Source organism: Macaca mulatta, chromosome 20 (genome assembly GCF_049350105.2).
Source record: "Macaca mulatta isolate MMU2019108-1 chromosome 20, T2T-MMU8v2.0, whole genome shotgun sequence".
In the NCBI taxonomy this organism is placed as follows: Eukaryota; Metazoa; Chordata; class Mammalia; order Primates; family Cercopithecidae; genus Macaca; species Macaca mulatta.
In genome coordinates this window covers 8,874,381-8,899,679 of record NC_133425.1, presented here as the reverse complement: position 1 = coordinate 8,899,679, position 25,299 = coordinate 8,874,381, and the positions used below count along the sequence as shown (strand labels likewise).

Sequence of the window (25,299 nt, the reverse complement as noted above, 5' to 3'; positions counted from 1 at the left end):
CAACAGCTAGACTTTATGAAATAGCTAAGATGGAATGAGGATTCTGGGGTACCTGTGCAGGAAGTTTCTGTATATGTCTTCCACTGTCTCTACCTCTAATACAAGAGTTATTAAGAAATTAAGGCAGATAGTAAGGGTAAACGTTCTAGGTGGAAATTTTCCTGTCACAAGAAAGCACCCCCAAACCATCTCTTTTCTAACAGAAAAGACTGCTTGAAGAGCTGGGCAGGAAAGCTTTGATATGCAAATACCAGCCATTAGAAACAGGGTTCACTCAGTATGGTGATTCCTGCTGTCTTCTCATCACCACCTGTGCCCAGTGTAATGGCCACCTCCAGATAACACCATGTGTTCAGGACATCATGGCGACCCGTATTTACATATTAAAGGACTAAGGTGGGAGGGCCAGGTTTTTTGCCAGCTACGCAAATGACACACCTGGCCAAACCAATCCCCTGGGCTGTATGCAAATCAGACACCACCTCCTACAGCCTCCCCTATAATCTACCACTTCTCTGCCACACACAGGCTTTCTCTTTGTTCCATGCCCCTTTCCCTACAGGCTTTCTCTTTGTTCCATGCCCCTTTCCCTGGTCTCTGTACAGGGAAGCGGTTCTTTTCTTTCTTCCTCCTTTCTTGCCTATTACACTTTCCGCTTCTTAAAACCACTCCACGTGTGTCCGTGTTACTCCTATCAGTGCAAGACCAAGAACCTTGACATTTCTCCTCTACAAACCTTTGTGAGCTGGTGCAGAGTCACACAAAAATAGAACTCTCCACGGAGATCTGGCTTTCCTAATGTCACTCAGCCAAGGAAAGAAGCTTACTCTGGAAAGAGGGCTAAGAGGAGCACCCTAGAACCCTGCAGGGCAATGGCTGAGTGAGTACAAGCGCTTATTAGTCCCTCTGCCTCTAGTGTTCAGCCAGGAGACTATGGTGTAGTGAGTATTACCATTCATTTGGCAGGTACTTATTGGCATCTACTAGTGTATGTGCCAGGCACTGTGCTGGGCTTTGGGGCACGTCTGTTGAACTCCATGTGCTTTTCCAAAGCATGACACGTTATCACTTTTAGTGCTCATATGCTCAGTGACAAATGTATACATGAAAAGGAACAAAAGAATGATTCTGAATATCAAACCAAACCTTAGTCTACATAACTAGTCACATTGCTCACTAAGTATAATTATTTGAGAACAATTTTTATTAGATATAACTATTATGGTTTTGGCCAAAATTCTATATTCCTGCTAAATAATGCTATCATAACTGAAAGTTTAGTAGAAATAGGAATCAATGCTAGAAATGTTTTGATTCTACATCAAGAAAAAGCTTTCTTCAATATTTGCCGAAGAATATTTACTTTGCATTTGTCCCTCCATAACAGGGGTCTGATGTCATTAGTCCTTCCTTACTGACATTAAAAGAGGCACAGAACTAAGTCTTTTCCCAAAAGCCTTACCAATCAGAGGTAAATTTTAGATAAAAAACAAGTTGTTTGGGTTCCTAAATTGTCACTCATTTCATCAATCAGTCCTTCCTTCAGTCCATTCTGGTAGAATCATTTTTAAATGTTATAACTCTGAGTACTTCAGAATGTGACTACTTGCAGAGAGGTCTTTAAAGGTGTAATTAAGTTAAAATGAGGCCATATGGGTGGACCTTAATCTGACACATCTCCTTACAAGAGGAGGAGAGGAGGACACACAGGGAAGCCCACGTGAAGACAGAGAAGATGGCCATCTGCAAGCCAAGAAGAGAGGCCTCAGAAGAAACCAACCCTGCCAACACATGATCTCAGACTTCCAGCATCCAGAATTGTGAGAAAATAAATTTCTGTTTAAGCCAGGCTTCCCCAACCCCCGGGCCACAGACCTTACTGGGCCATACAGCAGGAAGTGAGCTGCAGGTGAGCGAAGCAAAGCTTCATGTGTATTGACAGCCTCTCCTCATTGTTCACATACCGCCTGAGCTCCACCTCCTGTCAGATTTTCTCAAAAGTGGGAATCTTATTGTGAACTGAGCATGCTTGGGATCTTGGTTGTGTGTACCTTATCAGAATCTAATGCCTGATCTGTTACTGCCTCCCATCACCCCCAGATGAGACTGTCTAGTTGTAAGAAAACGAGCCCAGGGCTCCCACTGATTCTACATTATGGCGAGCTGTATAATTAATTCATTATATATTACAATGTAGTAATATTAGAAATAAAGTACACAAGAAATGCACTTGAATCATCCTGAAACCATTCCCCTTACCTGATCCGTGGAAAAACTGCCTCCACAAAACCCAACCCGCGTGCCAGAATGGTTGGGGACTGCTGGTTAAGCCACCCAATCTGTGATACTTTGCTATAGCAGCACTAGCCAACTAATACATCTACCTACCTTATCATGAGGGTCCCCGATAAAGTGACCCACAAGCCTCAAACTTCTCTTGGACCTAGAAGCCAAAGACGTTACCATGAGGTCCCTATCGATGGAGGTGACTGCTTTCAATTGACAGATTTATCCAAAATTTACCCAAAGCCCCAATGGACTGTGGATACTTTTACAGTCACGCATTTTTGAACATCAGACTAGCATTGAGCTAATGCATGTAAGAATATTTTCACAGTTAATCCCTAATGCTTTTATACCAGCCTGAAAGATGAACTGCTCTGAAGGGTTATGGTAGAGTTTTAAGTATAGGGATATTTCCATTTGGGCACAGATGTTGCAGAAAAAATGTTGCTCTGAATGTTTACTTCTTATAAATCAAATCATGTTTTAATTGTACCCAGGGATTTCCATATTTAAAGGGGCCCTGAAGCGAATCTGTCTATAGTGTAAATAATCCCTCACTCCAATTTATTTTTATAAGCTTTGGTTTTTGTAATATTCAAGAAGAAATACACCACTTCTTGTTTGTTTCCTTTTTGCTTTTTATTTTGACATTACTTGAGACTTTTTGGAAAAGTCACAAGAATAATACAAAGAAGAACAATTTGTTCCTTGATTGTTTATTGTTTGAAAATTTTAATGACTCACTCAAACTGTTCACTTAATCTCCTGCAGCCAAAATTTAGGCTAATAGTGGCATTGACACAAAATAATTAACTTAATATGATAAATCTAACAATAAGAGCTCCCAAAGTGTTTTACTGAATACCTGAGAACCACTGGGTATTTTGTTCAACTTCAACTTAGATTATCATTTACTCTTAATGACCCTCTAGGACAGACACTATTTTTATACCCATTTAATAGATGAAGATATTGGAGCATAGCGAACTTTTTGTTCTTGTCCGAAGTGACTCAGATCTTAAGAGGCTGACTGCAAATCATACCAACCGGATTCCTGGACTCATGGTTCTAACAATCATCTTCTAAATCAAGTGCTACCCAACTACAGACTTTTGGCCAAATCCAACCTCTTCCCTGCCCCAACCCGCAGCCCCCCCACCTATTTTTATATGGTCTGTGAGCTAGGAATGCTTTTTACAATTTAAATGGTTGACAAAAATCACAGCAACATTTGACCAGTGAAAATAGTATGAAACTCAAGTTTCAGTATATAATAAGTAAAGTTTCATTGGCAGACAGCTACCTCTATTCATTTTTGTGTATGGCTGCTTTTCTGCTAAAATGACAGGGCTGAGTAATTGCATAGAGACCTTATGGCCTGCAGAGGCTAAAGTGTTTAGTGTTTGGCCCTTTACAGACAAAGTTTGCTGATCAATGTTCTAAGATCCCTTTACGGCTTGGAACAATGCTAACAGTAACTGTCTCTCAGTACACCATTAGCCCTTCCCCAGGGAAATGGCACTAAGTATTTCAGAGGCTATCATTTGATCAATACTTGCCAAAAAATTAATTTTATTTCATTTTTGTTCAAACTTTTTAAAAACACAGGCTTTTAAAAATATTTGCTCAAAATTTATTTTGAATTCATTGTTTCCAAAACAATAAAACAATTAGGCCAGGTGTGGAGACCCTGCCTGTAATCCCAGCACTTTGGAAGGCCAAGGCAGGCGGATCACTTGAGGCCAGGAGTTAAACACCAGCCTGGCGAACATGGCAAAACCCCATCTCTAACCAAAAAAAAATAAATAAATAATTAGCCAGGCACGGTGGCATACACCTTTTAACCCCAGCTACTTGGCTGACTGAAGCACAAGAATTGCTTGAACGCATAAGACAGAGGTTGCAATAAGGTGAGCTTACACCACTGCACTCCTGCCTGGGTGATGGAGACTCCGTCTCAAAAAAGAAAGAAATAAATTCAGAAAGTTATTCCATATAGTATTTGTGGAGGTATATCAATTTGGATACAACAAAAACAATGGAAATAAGTATTATCTTGCAAGATGTTTGTCCTTCAAAATTATGGGTGTCAATATATAGATAAGAGGACTACTAGGGCCTTGCTTCTCAAACTCTACTATGTTCCGAATCGCCTGGGACTCTTCTAAATGCAGATTCTTATCTAGGGGGTATGGGGTGGGGCCTGACACCCTGCATTTCTCATAGGCTTCCAGGGGATGCAGATGGTGCTGACAACAGTAAAATGCTAGGGACTACATAGGAACCTCATGTAGGGAACCCAACCCATTAAGGTGGCACTGGGTTTCAGGTGCTATACAAGATGTACTCTACACATATGCTTTTTTCTTATCAAACCCAAGAGGAAATGAAAGCTCAGATAAAAAGTATAATAAAACTAAACTCTAAACCAGTTTTGTCTGACTCCAAAGCTTAGACACTCTCTCTCAAAGCTACACCTGTTTATCAATGGTGATACTTGGTCCTGAGTTGATAAAAACACAACCTTCAGCATGAGAATGATCAATACCCATTACCCCCTTTACAACAAAGCTACATTTAAGAATTCTGAAGCTGCCATCTGGCTGGAAACACCTGACTCTTCTAGGCTACAGATGTTACGTAGAACCTCCTGATTATGTTTAAGAATTTGTAATAGGGTTTTAAATCCAACCAAGGAAGCCTTTGGGCAAAATGTATCTTCTAGAGATAAGTAAAATCCTACTTGCAAGATTGGAATAAGACATAGAGGAGGAAAATGCAGAGAGGAGAAATAGTGAATGTTTGAGATTTCTATAGTGTTGTTAAAAAAGCATCGGCTTTGAAACTTTTAACTTTGTTTTGGTTCCTGACCTTGCTGACTTCAAGTGAGTTGACTTCGGGTAAATCGCTGTACTTCTCTGAGCCTCAGTGTTTGCATCTATCAAATAGAGACAAAAATGTGTACTTTATCGAATATTACTGAGGATTAGAACTAGGGCATGAAAGTGTTTGGCAAATAGTAATCAGTAAGTGAATCAACAATAATCATGGAAATAGCAATTGTTATTGGGTATCTAAAACAATGATGCTGTGAGGACTTATTTTGGTTTTAAGAAAGGAAATAGCAAATTTAGAGCTATTCAACTATTTTGGCCAGTAAACATAATGCTAAACATAATAGTTAATGGCAAATATTTTAGTATTAAATGAATTGCAAGCACTTACATTTAGGAGTTTTGTGATAAAACATGTCTAGCTTCTAGTGGGAAGTCAGGGGACAAACCATGGGTGCCTGGGCAAGGATTCCTGTCTGGCAGAGCCACTTTGGGCAACGGTGAGAAGCCACTACTTGCTATAATCGAGACATAGTGCCTCCAGTTTGGGATATTTCACTTATTTATCTCTCAGCCTGTTCCTAAAAACATTTTAGTTTGCACTCTGATTAGGAAAAAAAATTAGAAACTGTCGTTCAACTGAAAACAGTGGAGTTTACAAGTGTCTGCAAAGAACCTAGAAGGCCTTCCATACTCTCGTCTCATCTTAGGAATAAGAGCCTCTAAGATGTTGTAAGAGCCTGAAAACCTATCTAGAGAGGCTTCTCTATTATTGCTTCTTGCATATTTCAAGTACTATTACAGAACTATTTAGGAGGGACTCTATTTGTGGAATGAGGACGAGATTCTTCATCTTGAATTGCCCTCCTAAGCCTTTTCAGATTAGGCTTAAAATTTTGACCTCACTTTTTTGGTGAGAGTAGAAAATACACGTCACCTTTCAGTCTCTCAAAGACGGATTGGATGAAGTTGTCTATGCCTGCCACAACATACACACACACACACACACACACACACTCCCCCTTCCCCTGTTCTGGCTAAAAACAAACATAATATTTCAGCTGGTGAAAATCATTTTCACAAGTGAAAGAGAACTAATAGGGAGGATTTCAATCTTTACAATACCACGTACACATCAAACAAACACTAGAATCATACAAATGGGTTTTTTTTTTCTCCAGAGGAAATACCAGTGATATTGGGGTGTTCGTGTTTTAAAATGATACTGGGTTTAATACAATAAGTGTGCATCGATTAACCTTTGCGTCAGATTTAAATATATAACCCATTAACTAATCTCTCGACAAAATAACAGCCGTTGGCATTATTCTTTGAATAATCCTTGTTTAGTTTCCATAATGGTATACAGTTTAATGAAAAACTCATTAGAATGTAGCATACGGCATAATTAATTCTGGCTGATTCTTTTGGTGTAAATAGCTAATGCAGATGCGGAATTCCATTTTCCACTGGTTTTATTAATTTTTCATAAACCAATATTTCGACTGTAATGGGTTATAACAGTTCCATGGAAGTTCCAGAAATGCATTAACTGTCATCGATGTAGTCACTCAAAGTAGGGTTTTACCATTTGTCAGTTGGTTCTTCAAAACTACATTTTCAAAAGACAAGGAACAGGACAGCTCTGTTTTATACTTAGAGAATGAGTATCTACATATAATTAACAGAAAGGGTATTAAACACTATTGGGTCAATTTATTTGTATTTACACACCAACTTAATTGGTTGGGGGAATAAGAGTGAACAATAAAAATGGGAAGCAAAAAGTCTTTCGAATTAGAGTTTATAATCTAATCAGTTAAAACATTAAAAAAAATCATGTCACCTTGGGTTTGAAATTGCTGGTAATTAACTTTCTTAAAAGATCTAGACAAAACCGGGATATAGGTTTCACCATAGCCGTTGTCTTAGGCACTAGATTAGTAATTAAGAACCCAATCTCCAGGGTTGCTGAGTAGTTGATAATCTGTTCCTAAGTCTTCCAGCACCACAGGGCTTAAAGCACATATTAGTAATAATAGTCTTAATTATAAGACTTATTCACCGTGAGTATAGATGCAAGTGCTAACTCACCAACAGGTGTTTTGCTTATTTATTTTCATTTTTTATTACAATTGTTATTTTTAATAGAGCTTTCAATGGCTGCCTGCCACTGAAAGGATACATTCCAAAATTCAGATTTCGTTATGTAAAATTTTCAGGTCTTTTGCAACCTTTCTCTAGAAGGTACTCTCTGATCTCAACAGATCAATATTTCTCAGCCTTTGGAAAAAACGCTAACTTGGCTCAGAAATTCCCATCAGTAGGTATCAGGTGTGAAGATCAAGCATGCGTATTTTTTTTAAAGTTTTCTCAATGGACTCTAAAGATAAAGGTTGAGAAACACCTTGGGACCCTACCAACCACCTCCATATTCCCTCCTGCAATGATCTTTACCCACTTTCTTGCCAGGTGAACTCTTACCCTTTAAGACTCAATTTACACCACCCCTTTGACTCAATGCAGAGAGTCTTGTTGTTGTTTCGGCTCTAGCAGGTATCACTGTGTACTACACACTCACTGATAGCTTGTTTTGCATCCTTCTCCTACCCTGTAGACTTTTAGAGGGAAGACCTGGGTTTGTTTTGCTACCTCGGCACCTAGTTACGGCGTCTAGTGCCCAACACTATGATTCTGCAATAAAAGGCGAATTCATGGAAACAACTAATAAGTGTTAATACGTGGTCTCCTCTCTTTGACCCTTCCCTGATGAACATCAAACAGCTGAACGCCATCCAGCTAAGATCATGGGTTCATGCAGTATATAACTGCTAAAACTGTGCAATTTAAAAAACCAAAAGAGAAACTGTCCAGGGCTTAACCCAGTGGCTTTATTACCACTGAGCTCTTTGAGCCAAGCTCAACTAAGTAGGGACACTGTTTTTGCACAGTCCATAAACTGAGAATGGCATTCACATTTTACATGTTTGAAAAAAAGCAACTATTTTGTGACACATGAAAATTGTATGCAATCTAAACTTCATGTCCTTAGTTTTATTGGAAAACAGTCATGCCCGTTTCTTTACATCTTGTCTATGGCTACTTTTACACAGCAATGGCAGAACTCGGTAGTTGTAACAGGGATCATAGGGATCACAAAGTTAAAAACACTGGCCCTACACTGAGAAGTTGTTTGCAGACCCCTGCTTTAAGCTAACAAGCGGCACATTCTTTTCTCTTTCAAAACTAAATTTGCCTTGTTTTTTCCTAGAGTCAAGCTACCCAGTGGTACGTTTCTTATGCCATCATCATCCTCATTACTACCATCATTATGGATGTCACTATACATTGCAAGTTTACATTTCTTTTTTTTTTCTTTTAATGATTGTGCAGGGAAGAGTTGACTCTAGCAGGCCTTGGCTACCTCAAACCTTGCACATTTTCCAAAACAGCTTGTCCTTAGGATTGGACTTTGGCCAGATCCTGGGAGATGAAATAACAACCCTTAGAATATTCTCTGCCTGATAAGACTATTTTTGGGCCAGGCATGGTGGCTCATACCTGTAATCCCAGCACTTTGGAAGGCCGATGTGGGAGGATTTCTTGAGGTCAGGAGTTCAAGACCAGCCTGGCTAACATGATGAAACCCCATCTCTACTAAAAATACAAAAATTAGCTGGGTGTGGTGGTGGGCACCAGTAATCCCAGCTACTTGGGAGGCGGACGTTGCAGTGAGACAAGATCACACCCCTGCACTCCAGCCTGGGTGACAGTGAGAGACTCCATCTCAGAAACAAAAAAATTGTTACTGTATGCCTGAGGCCTTGGACCACACTATACAGGTTTGATCCAATTGTTTATATGGTAAATTCCTGTTCCTCACACCTCCATAGCATGGGCTGAGGTATGAGAGTTGGTCAGTCATGCAGGTGCAGCTTGCCTATGTGAGGAGCCTCTAATAAAAACACTGGACACTAAGGCTCAGGTGAGCTTCACTGATAACACTATGCCTGTGCTATCACATGGCATGTCTGGAAAAATGAAGCACATCTGTGTGACTCCACTGTGAGAGGATACCTGGAAGCTTTCGCTGGGTTTCTTCTAAACTTCACCCCATGCACTTTTCCTCTTTGCTAATTTTTCATCTGTATCCTTTTGTTATAACAAACTAACTGTGAGTGTAACAGCCTTTTTGAACTCTGAGTCCTTGTAATCCATCATCGAACCTGAGAGTGCTCTTGGGGACTCCCAACACAGTTGTGCGGCATAAAATCATAGTTTATGCTTTTCCCTTCTGGAGTCAAACACAATACAATGCTCCAAAGGGGAAACATTTACATGAAAGTCTTCAAATTCTTTGACTGCCATTGATGACTGCAGCTGTTCATACATTATTAGTGGTAGCAACCAGTGGGGCATGAGAGTTGTTAAGGTATACCATGAATATGGGGCATCTTGAATAGCATCAATGAGAACAGAATTTCTCAAACCTAGCACTATTGACACTTTGGGCTGGACAACTATTTGTGGTCAAGGAATGTCTTGCACATTGTAGGGCGTTTTGAAGTATCCTTGGCCTCCACCCACTAGATGTCAGCAGTGAATGACCCTCCCCAATCCCCACCCCCACCACCATCCAAGATGTAACAATGAAATGTTTCCAGAAATTGCCCAATTCCCCTAAGAGAAAGGTCACTCCATGTTAAGAATCACTAATCCAGGATTTGGGTTAACTAAAGCATTGGTGGGAGGCAACTTGTAGCTAAAAAATAAGCTTTAGAATCACAAAGATACAGCTTTGGCCCCACTCCTTAACTTTCACAGTCAGCACCCAGTGGCATCGTAACTTCACTGGCTCTAATTTACCTGCAAATGGAAGGTAACAACACTTCTCCTGAAAACTTCTAATTTAAGTACATATATGTAAAGGTCTCAACATGAACTCTGGTATGTGGCAGACAACATTAAATGCAAATGTGTTTTCATTGTTATATACTGTGACCTAATGAATAGAAGACACTGAGGACATGCCCTAATCTACACCTACCACGGATGCTGCATAGCAAAGCAGTGAAAAAACATGGGCTTGAAAGTTAGAAAAAAAGGCCTTTATATAATAACCAGATTTTTTCACATAGTAGTTCTGTGATTTGGCAAATGACGTAAAGCTTTCCCAGAAACCTTGACTTTATAATTTGATCATGAAAATAATGGGATGGCATTTTCATGAGGATTTGAGGTGAAACAAGGTGTTCAGCACAGCGCCTGCACAGAGCAAGTGCCTGAAAGTGGCTTGCTGTTGTTGATGGTTTCAGTTTCTCACTATGTGGACAACAGTAACTTAAAACTTCCCCTGTGAAATTTATCCGGAGTCAGATATCCAAAGCACATCTACCTTCCATAGCCTGGATGTCAGGCTTCTTGTACAAGGACCATCTTGACACCCCCTGCTTTTGCGGGGAGCAGTTCTTGACAGACTTCCCACACAAGAGAAAGAGAACCAATTTATTTCAAAAATGCAGTTTTTAGCACATAAGCAAGTACTGATCTTATTTGAAGATCAAAAAACCCCACAGGCTTCATCAAAGATGAGCTGCATTCCCTCTGTGGGATCTAGAAGGATGCAGATAAAAATTAAGGCCAAATATGGGCAGGGCTGGAATAAAATCTGATAAGACAGATGTGGGGAGGAGAGGAGAGAAGCAAAGTGAATTGCAACCAAAAGGGGAGGCAAAGGTAAACAGATGTACAAGATAAACTCTTTGAAGTAGAACATTTCCAGGCTGAAAATCCTTTGCTTGGGGACTAAAATCTGGACTCTGCTGTTCCAGCTCACTGAAGTGCACTGCATTTGAATTTGGCAGATGTGTAAACTATACAAAACATCCCAGAGCCAAAGGTCATTGGTTCATGAGGAGCTGCTCCTTATGGCCATGGTTTTGAGTTCAAAGGGCTTGCATGGTAACAGTTACCTTGTACACCCAGACTGTGCTCTTTCACCCCAAACTGGGCATGCTTTGTACCCAGGACGTTTTTAGCTAAATCACCCCAAGCCCAATGCCAATATAAATAAAACAGAGCAAACCTGTGTCAGGGACCACAGTGATCACAGGTGGGTTCCAGACAGTCTTACTTTTCTCAGATGCTATTGGATCCAAATTGTAGGAAGGGAATTGAAAAGAGGTACATCTAAAAGTGTAACTAAAAGTCATTCTCTTAACTGTAATAGACTCTTGGTGGTGGAAGTGGGAGGAAAAAAAATGCGAGGGAGCCTTCCTGGACCTTCTTTTGACCCAATTCTGAGATGAATCATGGTTCACACCGCTCCACAGCAAACCAATACCTTCGTATGGATAATCCAAGGTCAAATACAGTTGCCCTTTTGAGATAAGCAATCAAAGAGTGTTATAGCCAACCTCTTCATTTCTAAACTTCATACTGAGATCCAAATCCACTTTCCTATCACCTAGCCCAACATCAAGTCATGTGATCTGTGGCCAGGTCCTTTCCAACATGGATATAATCAATTGAGGTGACTTTGGTGATCACATGAACCTCTTCTATTTCTATTTTACAGTCTGCAAAATTCTCTAATGCTCATCCTATTATCTGATCCTCCCTGTAACCCCAGGGTGAGTTTGTTTCAAGACCTGACCACCTTTCAAATGTGACTTTGCAGTCACGCATGCTGTGTTTTTCATTCCTGTCATTTTCTTTTTCCTCTCAAAACCAGAAATGGTTGCTTCCAGGAGTATCCATTCAGAATCTCCTTATTCCCCCCAAATTCCACTAATAAGTATCCCTAGGGGTAGTTTTTGTTATCTTCAAGGTTTTCAAGTTGGTTTACTCTGCATCTCCTTATTTTTATTTTAATTGTATGTTTCTCATCTTTGGGACCTAACTATATCTTAGATCTGCATTTCCATTAGAAGATCTTTGCCTTTCCCTATTGATCATGTCTCATGGAATAATTTAACTCAATTCCAATTTCCCTTTGCAGGCGGGGTGCTCTCCATCCATGGAAGTGAATTATGTGTGTTCAAGTGGTGCATCTTATGAATCTTGTTAAGCTTTGCTGCCTTATAGCCCCACTGATGGAATATTTAATCACAGAAATGAGTTGGCAGATATGATATACAACGTGGGTGAGCTTTGCAATGTGTATCTTACTGGCAATTGAGAAACAGATAAATTCACCATTTGTCAGCACCATGCCGACAACTTTGTATAACTTTCTATTATTTATTTTGATTTTGCTTTACTTATTTATGAAGATTAAAGGGGCCGTAAATCAACAGTTTCATTGGCTGGATATTGTGATTATCTTTAAAAGATACTACTCTTAAAAATATATTTTTTTAATTAGAAGATAAGGGAAATTCTCACAATGACAGGGAAAGTGTAAGAATCCCCGCTGAGGCCTCTTCCTCTAGATTCTTAGAAACACTATTTTTAATTACACTAAATAACACGAGGCCTGCTACTGGGTACAGATATTCTCAGTCTATTTCTCCTTACTGTCTTCAATTTTACTTAAACTCTAAAGAAGGGCCATAGACATTGGCCAAAGGCTTCATGACTCACCTGGATTTGTGTGTGGGTACTTATCCTCATATGTCTTGAATAAACCCCAAGGACTCTGGAGATGATTAGATTTAGAAATTATCAATGCTGTTCTTGCTTTATAGAAAACCACCCATCTCTCCTGGGAGAAGGTATATATTAATATATATCATGGGATGTGCTTATGTATGTGTATCTGTCTGAAGACTGTTACGGCATAAGCATTTAGAAGGTTTTTTATAAGTATGACTTGATGAGAATTCAGAAAACAAAAACCATCCAAAATATATTAGAAATTTCTCAATGCTTCCTTTGCAATGCATGTGTGAGGGAGAATGAATGTCATAATTGATCATTGTAAATAGTAATTAAAGGTCCTCATTAAGAACTGCAATGGCTCTTCCTGCCTTCACCCTGAGTTTGCAGTAAAAATGTACTCGGGGAGTCACAACGTTACATACAAAAATAAATAACTTGCCTTTTTTTTTTTTTTTTTTGAGATGAAGTTTTGCTCTTGTCACCCAGGCTGGAGTAGAGTGGTACAACCTTGGCTCACTGCAACCTCTGCCTCCCAGGTTCAAGTGATGCTTCTGTCTCAGCCTCCTAAGTAGCTGATATTACAGGTGCACGCCACCATGCCCAGCTAGTTCTTTTGTATTTTTAGTAGAAACGGGGCTTCGTCATGTTGGCCAGGCTGGTCTCCCTCTCAAAGTGCTGGGATTACAGGCGTGAGCCACCACGCCTGGCCAATAACTTGCCATTTTATAATTAAAAGAGAAAGTAAATGGTCTACTTTCTCTTTTAAGTCTACTAAATTAGGAAAATTACCTTTAGGAGAGATTGAAAATATTGATTTTAATTTACAAAATATGTGAACTTTTCATGCCCCATTCTAAGACAGTTGGAGGCTGGGTTGTTAATTCTGTATAAGCTTCAGAAAATCAAATAATTACACTATGGGGATATTATAAAATATGTCATTAACACACAACCTTATATAGAGAAATGACTAATAAGTCTGGCTTTCTATCTTAAGCAGATACAGAGCCAGCCTACTAAAAATACAAAGCAAATCAATGACAAGGTCTTCATTTCAGCTTTGAGGCACACTCAGAATTGCAAGATAAATTCAGGCTATTTTTATAGCTAGGGAAATTTAAAATGCCCCATAAATTCTTAGTCATGGATATGTAGGTGCATGACAGTAATAATTATACCTGGATATGGAAATGAATGTGCTCTGCATCTACCACTTTGCAGAGGTCCATTCCATAGATGCAGGTGCCTGAAACTTCAGATTTAAGCCAGCCAGACTATCAGTGTTTGCAGCTCTTCAAATATTTCAAAGGAATTGCTCTGCCGTATTAAAATTACAGCAACTTGTCCCCACATTTCTGAATATCATGAGCTCTGTCTACCTACATACAAATGTACAGTTGAAAAGGAAAGTAAGTGGATTTTCCGGATAATCAAGATAGTGGCAGCATGAAACACAGATACTCAGATTTCTCAGGTAACACTTGTTGAATATGGTGGTGGTGGTGGCAGCTGGAATAATACAGAATGATTATGTTACTTCTCTTCTTTCATTCCTTTGGTTTGCACACAGAGCAGTAGCATGATCATAGGAGACAGTCGATGGAATCATGACCTTTAATATTACGAAAAAAAAAATGAACAGGCTGGGTGCATCACTTGAGGTCAGAAGTTCATGACCAGCCTAGCCAACACGGCAAAACCCTGTTTCTACCAAAAAAAAAAAAAAAAAAAAAAAAAAAAGCCCGGCATGGTAGCGGGCACCTGTAATCCCAGCTACTCAGGAGACTGAGGCAGGAGAATTGCTTGAACCCAGAAGGCAGAGGTTGCAGTGAGCCGAGATGGTGAGATCGTGCCAGCCTGGGCAACAGAGCAAAACGATCTCCAAAAAAAAAAAAAAACACAACTCACCAGTATCAGCTGGTTGTAAAGAACATGAATTCTGAGACGATCAAAGCCTGATTTCAAAATCCGGCCTCCTCCTGACCAGCTTTGAAATCTCAGAGCAGTAATACCAATATTTTGTATTTTGGTTTCCTCATTTGGAAAATTGCCATGAGGATTAAACACATTAAAGTTATGTACAGTGCTTAGAACAGTGCCTGGCCCATAGAAAGTATCCAGTAAATATTAACTTACATTATAACATTTTGTCTTCCTCTAACCTAATGATCTAACTTCTGAGGCTCAGCCCTGGGCTAATCTGAATAGCTGCTCTAATGTTCTAGAAGTCATGCGGATTAATTTATCCTCATATGTATAAATCGGTCTGAACTGTTACTGTCATCTTAATGTCCTCCTAAACACCCACAGATACGTTTGTGGGTTTGAAAGCACAAGTAATGGAGATAGTTGGTATTTTCTTCCTTACTAGACCCAAGGGTAACTGACAACTCCATTGCACAGGCTCAGAAAAATGTAAAAATGCATTTCTCCCTCTTCACCGCAACGCACGCATCCATACTCTTCCTCCCCACAAGAAGGCTTACTTGTTCTCCACTCGGCTATTTTAGGCTGAAAATACGCACTCAGATATGCGCATATAAACAGAAACTGATATTTCTTTAACTTCTCCACTCATGGGCAGTGCCTGCTACAGAGGCATAGAAGCTGTTGTCTGACTTTTCAACCATTTGGGGGATTTGATTTCCTTGCAGCTTTGCACAAAGATGCATCCCAGCAACACATGCCATGTTCTGTGTGTCCCCTGAATAAACTACCATGGCCCTGATCCCAGAAATTAAGAACCCCTAAATAAATGAACACGCTAAGAGCTAAAGGACTCATATTCTCATCAACGAAGAAAAGAATCTCTTCGTCTCATAGTATACTTAGAATTTAGCGGAATACGCGGCTAACTTTCCCTTCCTGGCAAAGCGATTAACATATTCATTTTTATTTACTAAACATTTACAGGGGCTGGCTACACACCACTCTTCGTATATTAACACATTTAACTATAATAAACACCAATCACTTTGTTACTATCATCTCCATTTAACAGATGAGGAAACTGAGGCACAGAGAGGTAAAGTAACTTGCCCAGGGTCACACTGCTAGTGAGTAGGGGAAGCAGAATTTGAACCTGAGCTGTGTAGGCATGGTGTCCATGTTCCTCACTCAGCAGAGGTATCTTCTCAGGAGGGTGGGGTTCACAATATGATCATGGAAAGCCTGACGGCTAAGTCTGTTCCCCCCATAAGACTGAACACAGCTATTTTGCAGCGTTAGAATCTCTGGACTTAATCCAGGCTCCTGGTAAAACTCACACATGAAGAATAACTCCAAACATCGCCTACGTAAAATCCAGGAATCGGTTATCCTGTTGAGCCTTTCCAGATTTACCACATTTTTTAACTTAAATTTTGTCAGACTGGTTGTTGTGCCAGAGTAGCTAAGTTTTCTATGTTTCCTTGTCATCTACAAGGGTCAGTGTTTAGTATCAGGAAAATGACAAAAGTTAGGCAGCCCAGGAAGAAACAAAGCAAGGGGTATGACTTACCGTCAAGAGGTTACTAAGGGTGTGGTTCTAGATCAATGGATTATTTATTTCTCCTTATTAAAAAGCAAAAGCCACATCAAAGACTTCTTTTAAATATCCATGTGGCAAATCTACTTCTAAGGTCCTAAGTATTCAATACAGCCTTGTTCAGGAGCAAGGAGACATACAGGCAGTAGTGACGGGCCACGCCTAGGACATCAAGACATGACATCTCAGTCGCTACTGCTTCTGGGTTACGCTCTCCCCAAATTTCTAAGAGAATGGAATTGGTGCTTAGGCAGGGAAGGGGTGAGGAGAGAAACATATTCTGGAAGGCAAAGTAGAGAGAGAAGGAATTGCTAAGGGAAATTGATTAATGAACAAAGACAGACAACTTTTTTTTTTTTTTTAGTTATCGAAATAGGCCTTCCCTTGGCAATTCCAAATCACTCCTGCATTATTGGAATAATGAAGCCAACTCAGCTCTCTGCTTTGCCAGGAAAAAGAAAATGCCAACCCCAAATGGAAATGTATGACTACAACACACATTCAGGCACATTGAAATACAGTGGGCGTGAGCAGCTCTCCATTTGTTCAATACACTATTGAACAAACTCACAATGCTTTTTTAGGGCAAAATCAATGAGAATTGTCCTAAGGAACAGTGGCTCCATGCTGACCCCCCGCAACCACGAAACGTACACGATTCCCTTGTAATTTTTAAACTGTTAAAAGCACTCTTGATTTTGCCCAAAGAAATCATTCAGAACTTGTTAAGATAGGAATTCATTTGCTTCAGGTTATTTTACAAAACCCATTCATTCTTGGCAGGCAAAGCACATTTAGAAAAGACCGAGAAGACTTCGTGCAAAGAGAAACTCTTTACCTGCATAGAATTCCGGACTGTAGACCGCACCCACAACTGGATTCAATTTCCAGCCTTAAAACAAATACATGAAAACATTATTATCACATTTGATTCAACATCTTATATAATTGCAAATGAATCACAAAGCAAATGGGTTAAATCATCTTATTTTGTGTTTTAAAATGTACAGGAGGTGTTGTTTGGGCAAGCATAAAAATATTTAAAAATCATACATAAGAAAATAGATTCATGCCCTCCTTTGATTTTCTGCCAGTGCAAGTTAATGGAATGGAAACTACCGACCAGTCACAAGTGAATCCTTTGAAAATGACATGGTAATTAATTTTCTACTCTATCAATATTTTTTAGAACTACTATAATAATTTCAATTTTTTGTCTTCGTATATCACTGCTAGATAATCCATCACACCCCTCTGCATTAAGTTCACAGAAATTAGAAAGCTTGCATAAACAAAATTCTTGGCAGCAATATATTCTAACAATTGTCATTCCTAATTATAACCTCAAGATACTAGAGAATTCCAAAGTGCTTCGTGAAGACCAAAGAAAATGATATTTTATCCCCTAGAGATTTACTGTGGAATACCTTTTAATGCATTCAGGAGCCGTAAAAAATTTTTAATCAATGCATGATATCTAAGGTAACTTTCAGATAACCTGTATATATGATGAATGGAATCTGTAATTTTCCAAATGTTCTGGATGGAGAGGTTTTTGTAAAATGAATCCTGGCCCTTTAGAAATCTTTACTCACAAAAAAGAGCATACAAGAATTTTCACAAATTGGAAAGCACTTTACATATATGCTGGGCATTATTTAAGGAACAATTTCCAGAGAACGATAACATTTTAGGGTTTTGTGATTGTTTCCTGCTCCTACTGGTTAAGCCTTTATAAAAGCATGCATGCGGGAGCTGGGTGCGGTGGCTCACGCCTGTAATCCCAGCACTTTGGGAGACTGAAACAGGCAGATCACGAGGTCAGGAGTTTGAGACCAGTCTGGCCAACATAGTGAAACCCCATCTCTACTAAAAATACAAAAAATTAGCCAGGCATGGTGGTGGGCACCTGTAATCCCAATTACTTGGGAGGCGGAGGCAGGAGAATCGCTTGAACCTGGGAGGCAGAGGTTGCAGTAAGCTGAGATCACGCCATTGCACTCCAGCCCAGGTGACAGTGCAAGACTCTTTCTCAAAAGAAAGAAAGAAAAAAACTCCATGCAGGCCAGACACGGTGGCTCATGCCTGTAATCTTACCACTTTGAGAAGCCAAGGCAGGCAGATCACTTGAGGCTAGGAGTTTCCAGAGACCAGCCTGGCCAAAATGGCGAAACCTTGACTCTACTAAAAATACAAAGTAGTACCAACTAATCAGGCTGAGGCAGGAGAATTGCTTGAACCCGGGAGTCAGAGGTTGCAGTGAGCTGAGATGGTGCCACTGCACTCCAGCCTAGGTGACAGGGCGAGACTCTGTCTCAAAAAGGAAAAAAAAAACCTTGAAAGACAGAGGAGGGTAAGGTGTGTACTCCTTTTGCTCTGAGTCCTTGAGCAGAGGATCAAATACCAAATATCCTTTAATAAATGTTTCTGAGAAAAGGCAATGATAAAAGTTTGAAAGTGAAGGAAGGTATTTTTGACAGTAAGAACTCCCTGTGGTCTGCAGAGAAGAGAGAGGTGTGATTTTCTGCCCCACCTAAGAATAGACCAGAGGTGTTCCTAATATCCACTAAGGAAAACGGAGGCTCACTAACTCAACAGGCCAGTATGTCTGTTGAAATCCAGAACTTTCTAAAACTTGATAAGAATGTTTTCTAAGAACTTTCAATTCCAACTTGAAGAAGCTAGGTGGTTTACAGCCCCTGGGTTGATCTTAGAATAGTTTCTCAAAGTGTTAACACTTCAGTTACCTGGGAGGCATATTTAATTCCTAGGCCCCATTTTTGGAGTGACAGAAAGAAACATGAAATTCTGAGACCTATTGCCCTACCGGTTTCTGAAATTCCATACTGACACCCTCCTCTCTTGTATTAATCACATCTTGCCTTATAAGAATTTCTATAGTGATGGAAAAATAAATATTAGTTCAGACATTTCAGAATGTGTTTTATGAGTATGGAAATGACTTCAATTTGACCAACTGAAATTCCACTGCTTCCTTTTTTCTTAAAAAAGTCCAATTCCTGAGGATATGGAAATTAATGTCTACATTTCAACTTGGAGTCTTAAAAAAACTAGTAGAAAATAAAGCTGCAGACATTCACAGAAACCTAGAATTTGTGAACTCAATCTATATGGGGTCATGAATAATTATTAAGTGCTCACTCTTCATCTTTCTACTGTTCTCCATCTCATACCCTACTGATGCTCCTCCCTCTTATTGGTAGTGGAGATGGTGTCTTTTCCATACTGTTCATCTCAGGTTTTGTTTTTTGAATATCCTTACTACCTTAAATACTTTCTTCTGCATATAAGACTTGCTTTTCCTTTTCCTTGAAGGTATACTTATCAATGAATTTTGGTGTAGCTCTTAAAAGATTGTAAATTTGCCAGTGGCCTCATTTTTCTAAAAATAAAACAAAAAAACTACAGATCTCTCAGAGGCATTTGAGGCTGCCTAGAAATCATGTTTATCTCATCTGCCTACCTACGTATCCATCTATCTACTGAACTTTCTATCTATAAACATACCTATAATCTATCTATCCACCTATAATCTGCTGTTTGTTTCCCTGTCTTTCTGCAAGTTATGAGTTTGCGAAGTCTACCCATGGCAATCTCTTCATAAAAAAAAATTAGAAAATAAATGATATTCTCATATTCTCCCTCATCAGGAGATCTGTGCTATCTCATGTTTGCAACTATCAATTGTGAGAAATGTAATTGATAAAGTCTCCTCTACAAGAAAACAACTGGGAATCTGTGTGCCACAAAATGAAATGCTCCGGTCATTATGGGAACATGAGTGCAGATGTCAACCTTCTTCCCATCCTTGATCCCTTCTAAACAAGGCTACCCCACTCCCACTGTAGGAAACCAAAGTCCTTTCTGAACTCGACAATGCACGTGAAAACCCAACTTCTAGTCTCCCTCTTCTCCCTCTACTCATGAAACCTGTTACTCAGCAAGTCTTTCTCCCTTCAGCAAATGGCATCTCCATCTACTTGGTTGCTCAAAATAAAATTCTTCATCAATACTTCCTTGATTCCTCTCTTACCCTCATACCCCATGTGCAATCCATTAGAAAATTCTGTTGGTTAAAACTTGAAAAGTTCTTCCCTCCTTCTCCATTGCCACCACTACAGACCAAGGCATTCCCATCTCTGCTTGGAGAGGTCCAACAGCAGAAATGCCCCAATTCTCACCATCTCTTCTTCCTCCTCCTTCCCCCATGTCCATTCTGGTCATAGTGACCAAAGCAATTTTTAAAAAGAACATCAGCTTTGTCATCCTGCTACTCGGAATTCAATAGCTCCTTCCCAACTTAAGATCAGCACACATGTCCTACCTTTGTCAAAAAGCACACACTGACTATTAACCAAACTATTTGGTACCACTTTGGTACCATTTCCCTTTGTTTCCCTGTCCCCTTCTCTCCCAGCTACAGTGATACTGGCCATTTTCATCTTTATAAAACCCCCCAAGATCACCGTATATCAAAGTCTCTTTGTATCCACTTCTCCTTATCCTTGGAGAACTCCAGTTCTTCACAAAGTCGACTTGATGTTATTTAGGGCTCTGGAGTCTTTTCAGAACATGCCAGTTAATGTCACTTTCCTACCTCCTCTTAGAGTTACTCTTGGATTCCATGATTCCATTCCCAGTTTTATTTTCTGCATTGCCGTTAATGCTATCTGGATTTAACTTCTTTCTTTGCTTGCTCTTAATCGTCTTTTATAACCATTCTCCCTCATCAAAATTAAGTCAAGCAGGCAAGACTGCTATCCAACATGAATCTCCAGCACCTAAAACATTGTTTGGCAAAGTAAGCATTCCATAAGTATTTACTTGGTTTTTCTGTAAATAAAGGAATATAGAGTTTTTTCCTAAGAGACTAATTTTTTTTTTTGGCTCTGATTATGTCTCCTTCCAATCTTCAAGGACCTGCTTCACATAGGGCTATATATTAAATAAAGAAGCCTGTTAGGGATGACTGTTGTCCCGGTTGCTTAGTTGAATTACTTTTTTGATGTACGCATTTATTGCTATACACTTTTTGATTAGCACTGCTTTTGCTGTATCCCATAGACTTTGGCGTGTCATGTTTCCATTTTAATTTCTATCAGAAAATTTTAAAATTCCTTCACTGACCCAGTGGACATTCAGGAGCACACTGTTGAATTTCCAAGTATTTGTACAGTTTCCAAAGTTCCTCTTGCTATTGATTTCTAGTTTTATTCTATTATGGTCTAAGAAAATACTTGATACAGTTTAAATTTTTTTTTAATTTATTGAGACTTGTTTGGCCTGACATGTGGCTTACCCTGGAAATGTTCCATGTGTTGATGAGAAGATGTACTCTGCAGCTGCTGGATAAGGTATTCTGTAAATGTCTGTTATGTCCATTTGGTCTAGAATCCAGCCTTTGAAAATCACCTCCACTCAGAGCTCATGTGGGCTTATGTAAATGCATGCAAATCACATGCAAATAGTCCCACATTCCCTGTGACGACTCCTCGTACCTGAAAGAGACCCTTGGGATAACCCTGCTGGAGATAAGAGCTTGCACTGTCAGGAAGATGAACAAAATGATCCCATTTTTAATTTCTTAGGCAGTTTGTGTATGTCCCCAGGCCTTGCAAATTCAGAGATTTTGATCAAGGACATTAAACTGAACAATGAGGCTTACAACAAAAGGAGAACAGCGGATAAGGCCCACTGGTCCCAGCCTCCCAGGGCCCCTCCAGCCCTGCAACAAGGCAATGGAGCAGAGACCAGACGTCTTGGGGTCTGGCTCTATCAGACACACAAGCAGTTTAGACCCCTCTGTGGCCGGGACTCAAGGGGCTATATCCGAATTGGCACTCCCCTCCCCAAATTTAGCTTGTCACAGGTCAAGTGTCAGCATTTCTAAAAGATGCTGGCTACGATCTATATTAACTATGTTACCTATGACTGCATTGGGTGTTAAAAGACCAAGTCTGAATGTGCACACAAAAAACATGGGCACAGGCTTTCTCTAAGGCTTTGCTGGGTTACATATCAAAGGAACGCATTCCAGAGAGCATCCTTATGTACACTATAGGAGTTACAAAAACTGCCTGTCAGTGCTTCCTTAAGATATATACTAAGGATGCCAGAGACCTGGCAGCTGACACGGTACAGGAGACAACTCTAAAATACCAAACAAAAAGAAGCGAGGTGTGCGTTGGGTACAAACGTGTTTTGTTTGGGTTCACTCAGTATTCTTTAATGGCGTGTATTTATTGCCAACATTTAAATTCCATCTAAAATACGGGATTTCTATTTCTCTTGAAACATTGGTACAAATGGTAACTTTAAGCTGAGAATCCCTCATAGACAGACTTATTAGAGGTGGCCAGGGGCTACTGCATTTAACTCCCCACTTAGTCACATGTGCCACTGCTCCCCATCGTGAGCCTGATGGGGAGATCAAATGTTTGAGATCTTTTATTGTTACTTTGTGGTGGTAGTGCTGTTGATTTTTCCTTGTAGATAAATATTTTGCTTTACTTCAGTAAGGAAACAATAGCCAGTCCCAAAAGACTGAGTTTTTCAAAGACTCTCTCTTTTACCTGTTCAGCCCCTTTTAGCATCTGAAGAATTGATCCTTAAACTAGTATCTATCAGGGAATTCAACTGTCCATGACAATAAAGGAATAATATGATTTAATATTGAGACTGTGTAATCAAATACTACTGGGCTATAAATAGTAGTAAAAAAAATCTTTTAGGGCGCTTTGCATGCCTAGCATTGTGTTGAGTACTTGATCTCTCGTAATTATCACAAAGAACTATGATGTAGTTCCCATCATTTGTTTGGTTCCCACTAGAGAGCTGGCACATGGAGAGTTTAAACAACTTGCCTACGATTCAACAGCCAGTGAATGGCAGAACTGATACTGGCAACGAAGTCTACCTCTCTCCGGAGTCTTGGATATGTTTGCCCCATTTTCATCCTTCCTAACATCTCTAAGAAAATGAAAAAGCCATGTCTAGCACCCATGCTTCCCCAGTATCCAGGAAATCCTTGTGAATTCAGCTCTCGATCTTGTAATGCAGATCGAACATCTGATCCCCAAAGAATACAGCAAACCCCAACTCCTCCACGTGGGTAGGTGTCCTTAGGAGAAATAGCAATAGAGAAATAGTCCAATTCCCTCTTTGGGGAACCTTTCAATAGAACATCCAGAAGCCTACAGCTCATTCTACAGCTTTTCCTTATGTCATTGTTTAAATATCCTGAGAATAGTATCCACCCCCTCTATGTTACGAACCATACACCTCTCTGACAGGTATCCCATCACATTTAGAATTCAGTCTTTTTTATCACTGGAAACTTTGCAGCTGCTAAAACTTTTTCTGGATATGTGATTGAGGTAATGTATGAATGTGATGCTGGCATCGATAACTATATTTCATCACCTGGAGATGACCTGAAACTTTGATAGCTCTAGTAATTTATAATTTTGCTGAAGTACAGTTTCTATGCTTTGCAAGAATGAAATATGAAGCTAATGAGTGAACCTCACCAATGGCTTAATTTTCTCATTTCAATGTGACTTTATTGGTCTTGACTTACCCTCTTTTGCCATAACTATCCTCCTGCCTATTAAGGATTTGGGAGGGCCCTATATTTTATCAGTAATATTGTATTGCCACTTAAGGGAATTTATTTGTAGTGGAGATACTCATGAGTTGAAACTTGGGACTACTTTTCTTTGAATACCAAAGTTCTCCATAATCTCCACTACAGAAGCCACAGTCTTTATATAATTAGAATTGACATTTGTTTTAAATAAATTCTACTGTGTCTATCCATCAACTCCTTAGGTGCCATACTCAGTATGTGTGACAGGAACAATTCTGAGTTCCCTTTTGCAGGTACATGGATGAGAGACCTGTATGACTGACTTAATCCTGGAAACTGAGTGCATGGCTACCTGGAATGGGACATGGGATGTGCAAGGCAACATCTGGCAGGAACACGAGGTTGCACATTTAGCAATATTTTTACTATTGTAGTGGGTTGCCACTTGAGTGCATTTCTACAAGAAGACAAAGGGAAAGTGATGCCTGATACACACACGCAGGCAGGGTCACAAGATTCTGTTACTTCATAATAAAAAGAAAATGCTAGGCCAGAAGTGGTGGCTCATGCCTATAATCCTAGCATTATTGGAGGCCGACACAGGCAGATTGCTTGAGCTCAGGAGTTCGAGACTAGCCTGGGCAACATCGTGAAACTTCATCTCTATAAAAAGTAAAAAACTAGCTGGGCATTGTGGCACGTGGCTGTAATCCCAGCTACCAGGGAGGGTTGCTTGAGCCTGGGAGGCAGAGGTTGCAGTGAGCCAAGATTGTGCCACTGCCCTCCAGCCTGGGTGAAAAAGTGAGACCCTGTCTCAAAAAAGAAAAAAAAATTGCTTTATTACTTCATCTTCTCTAGCCTCAATGTTGCATCTCTAAAGTAGGGATAATCATGTCCTCTTTACAGGACTTCATTTGTGTCTAGCGCACTTAAAATGCCTCACATAATGCATACCTCATATTCCAGAAAGGCTACTTATTTATAAACGGGCTTTGAATTGTGTTTAAAAAATCCTACAGGACTAGTTTTCAGTCCCTGGGCATAAAATTGATCAATAACTCTTTTAAAATAAATATACATGCACATGGCTTATGGAATAATATTTGGCTTTTCTTGCTCTAGTTTCTCACTCGGCACACGTGAGCAGCTAGTCATATACAGGCTCGCATGTGCCTGGGCAACTGTGCAACTTCTTAATTAAAGACTATGCCCAACCGTCACGTTGATGTCACCATGTTTTAAATCTAGCAAGCTTCAGAGTCACTGCTTTTACCCAAGTAGAAAGGCTGTATGGCACACAAATCAAAGTCTGGTGCGAAGATAGTCTATACCATTTAAGGGCATGTCTTGGTTGCTAAAGCTGAGAAAAATGGTCAGCAGAATAAGCAATTCTTCTGGTCTTTCAACTTAGAGCCCTATTACATAGATGGTATATCCCTGTT

The 25,299-nt window shown here is 39.8% G+C and overlaps 1 protein-coding gene across 50 annotated transcripts in view; it reads right to left on the bottom strand.

The window, feature by feature from the left end:
• The window catches only part of RBFOX1 (RNA binding fox-1 homolog 1), a 2,485,711-nt gene that overhangs the window by 88,542 nt on the left and 2,371,870 nt on the right, over positions 1–25,299 (bottom strand). For all 50 annotated transcript variants that reach the window (XM_077985562.1, XM_077985561.1, XM_077985605.1 and 47 more), the window contains one exon: positions 17,087–17,140. In XM_077985562.1, coding sequence (XP_077841688.1) covers positions 17,087–17,140 — 54 coding nt within the window. The remainder of the gene's footprint in view (positions 1–17,086; positions 17,141–25,299) is intronic.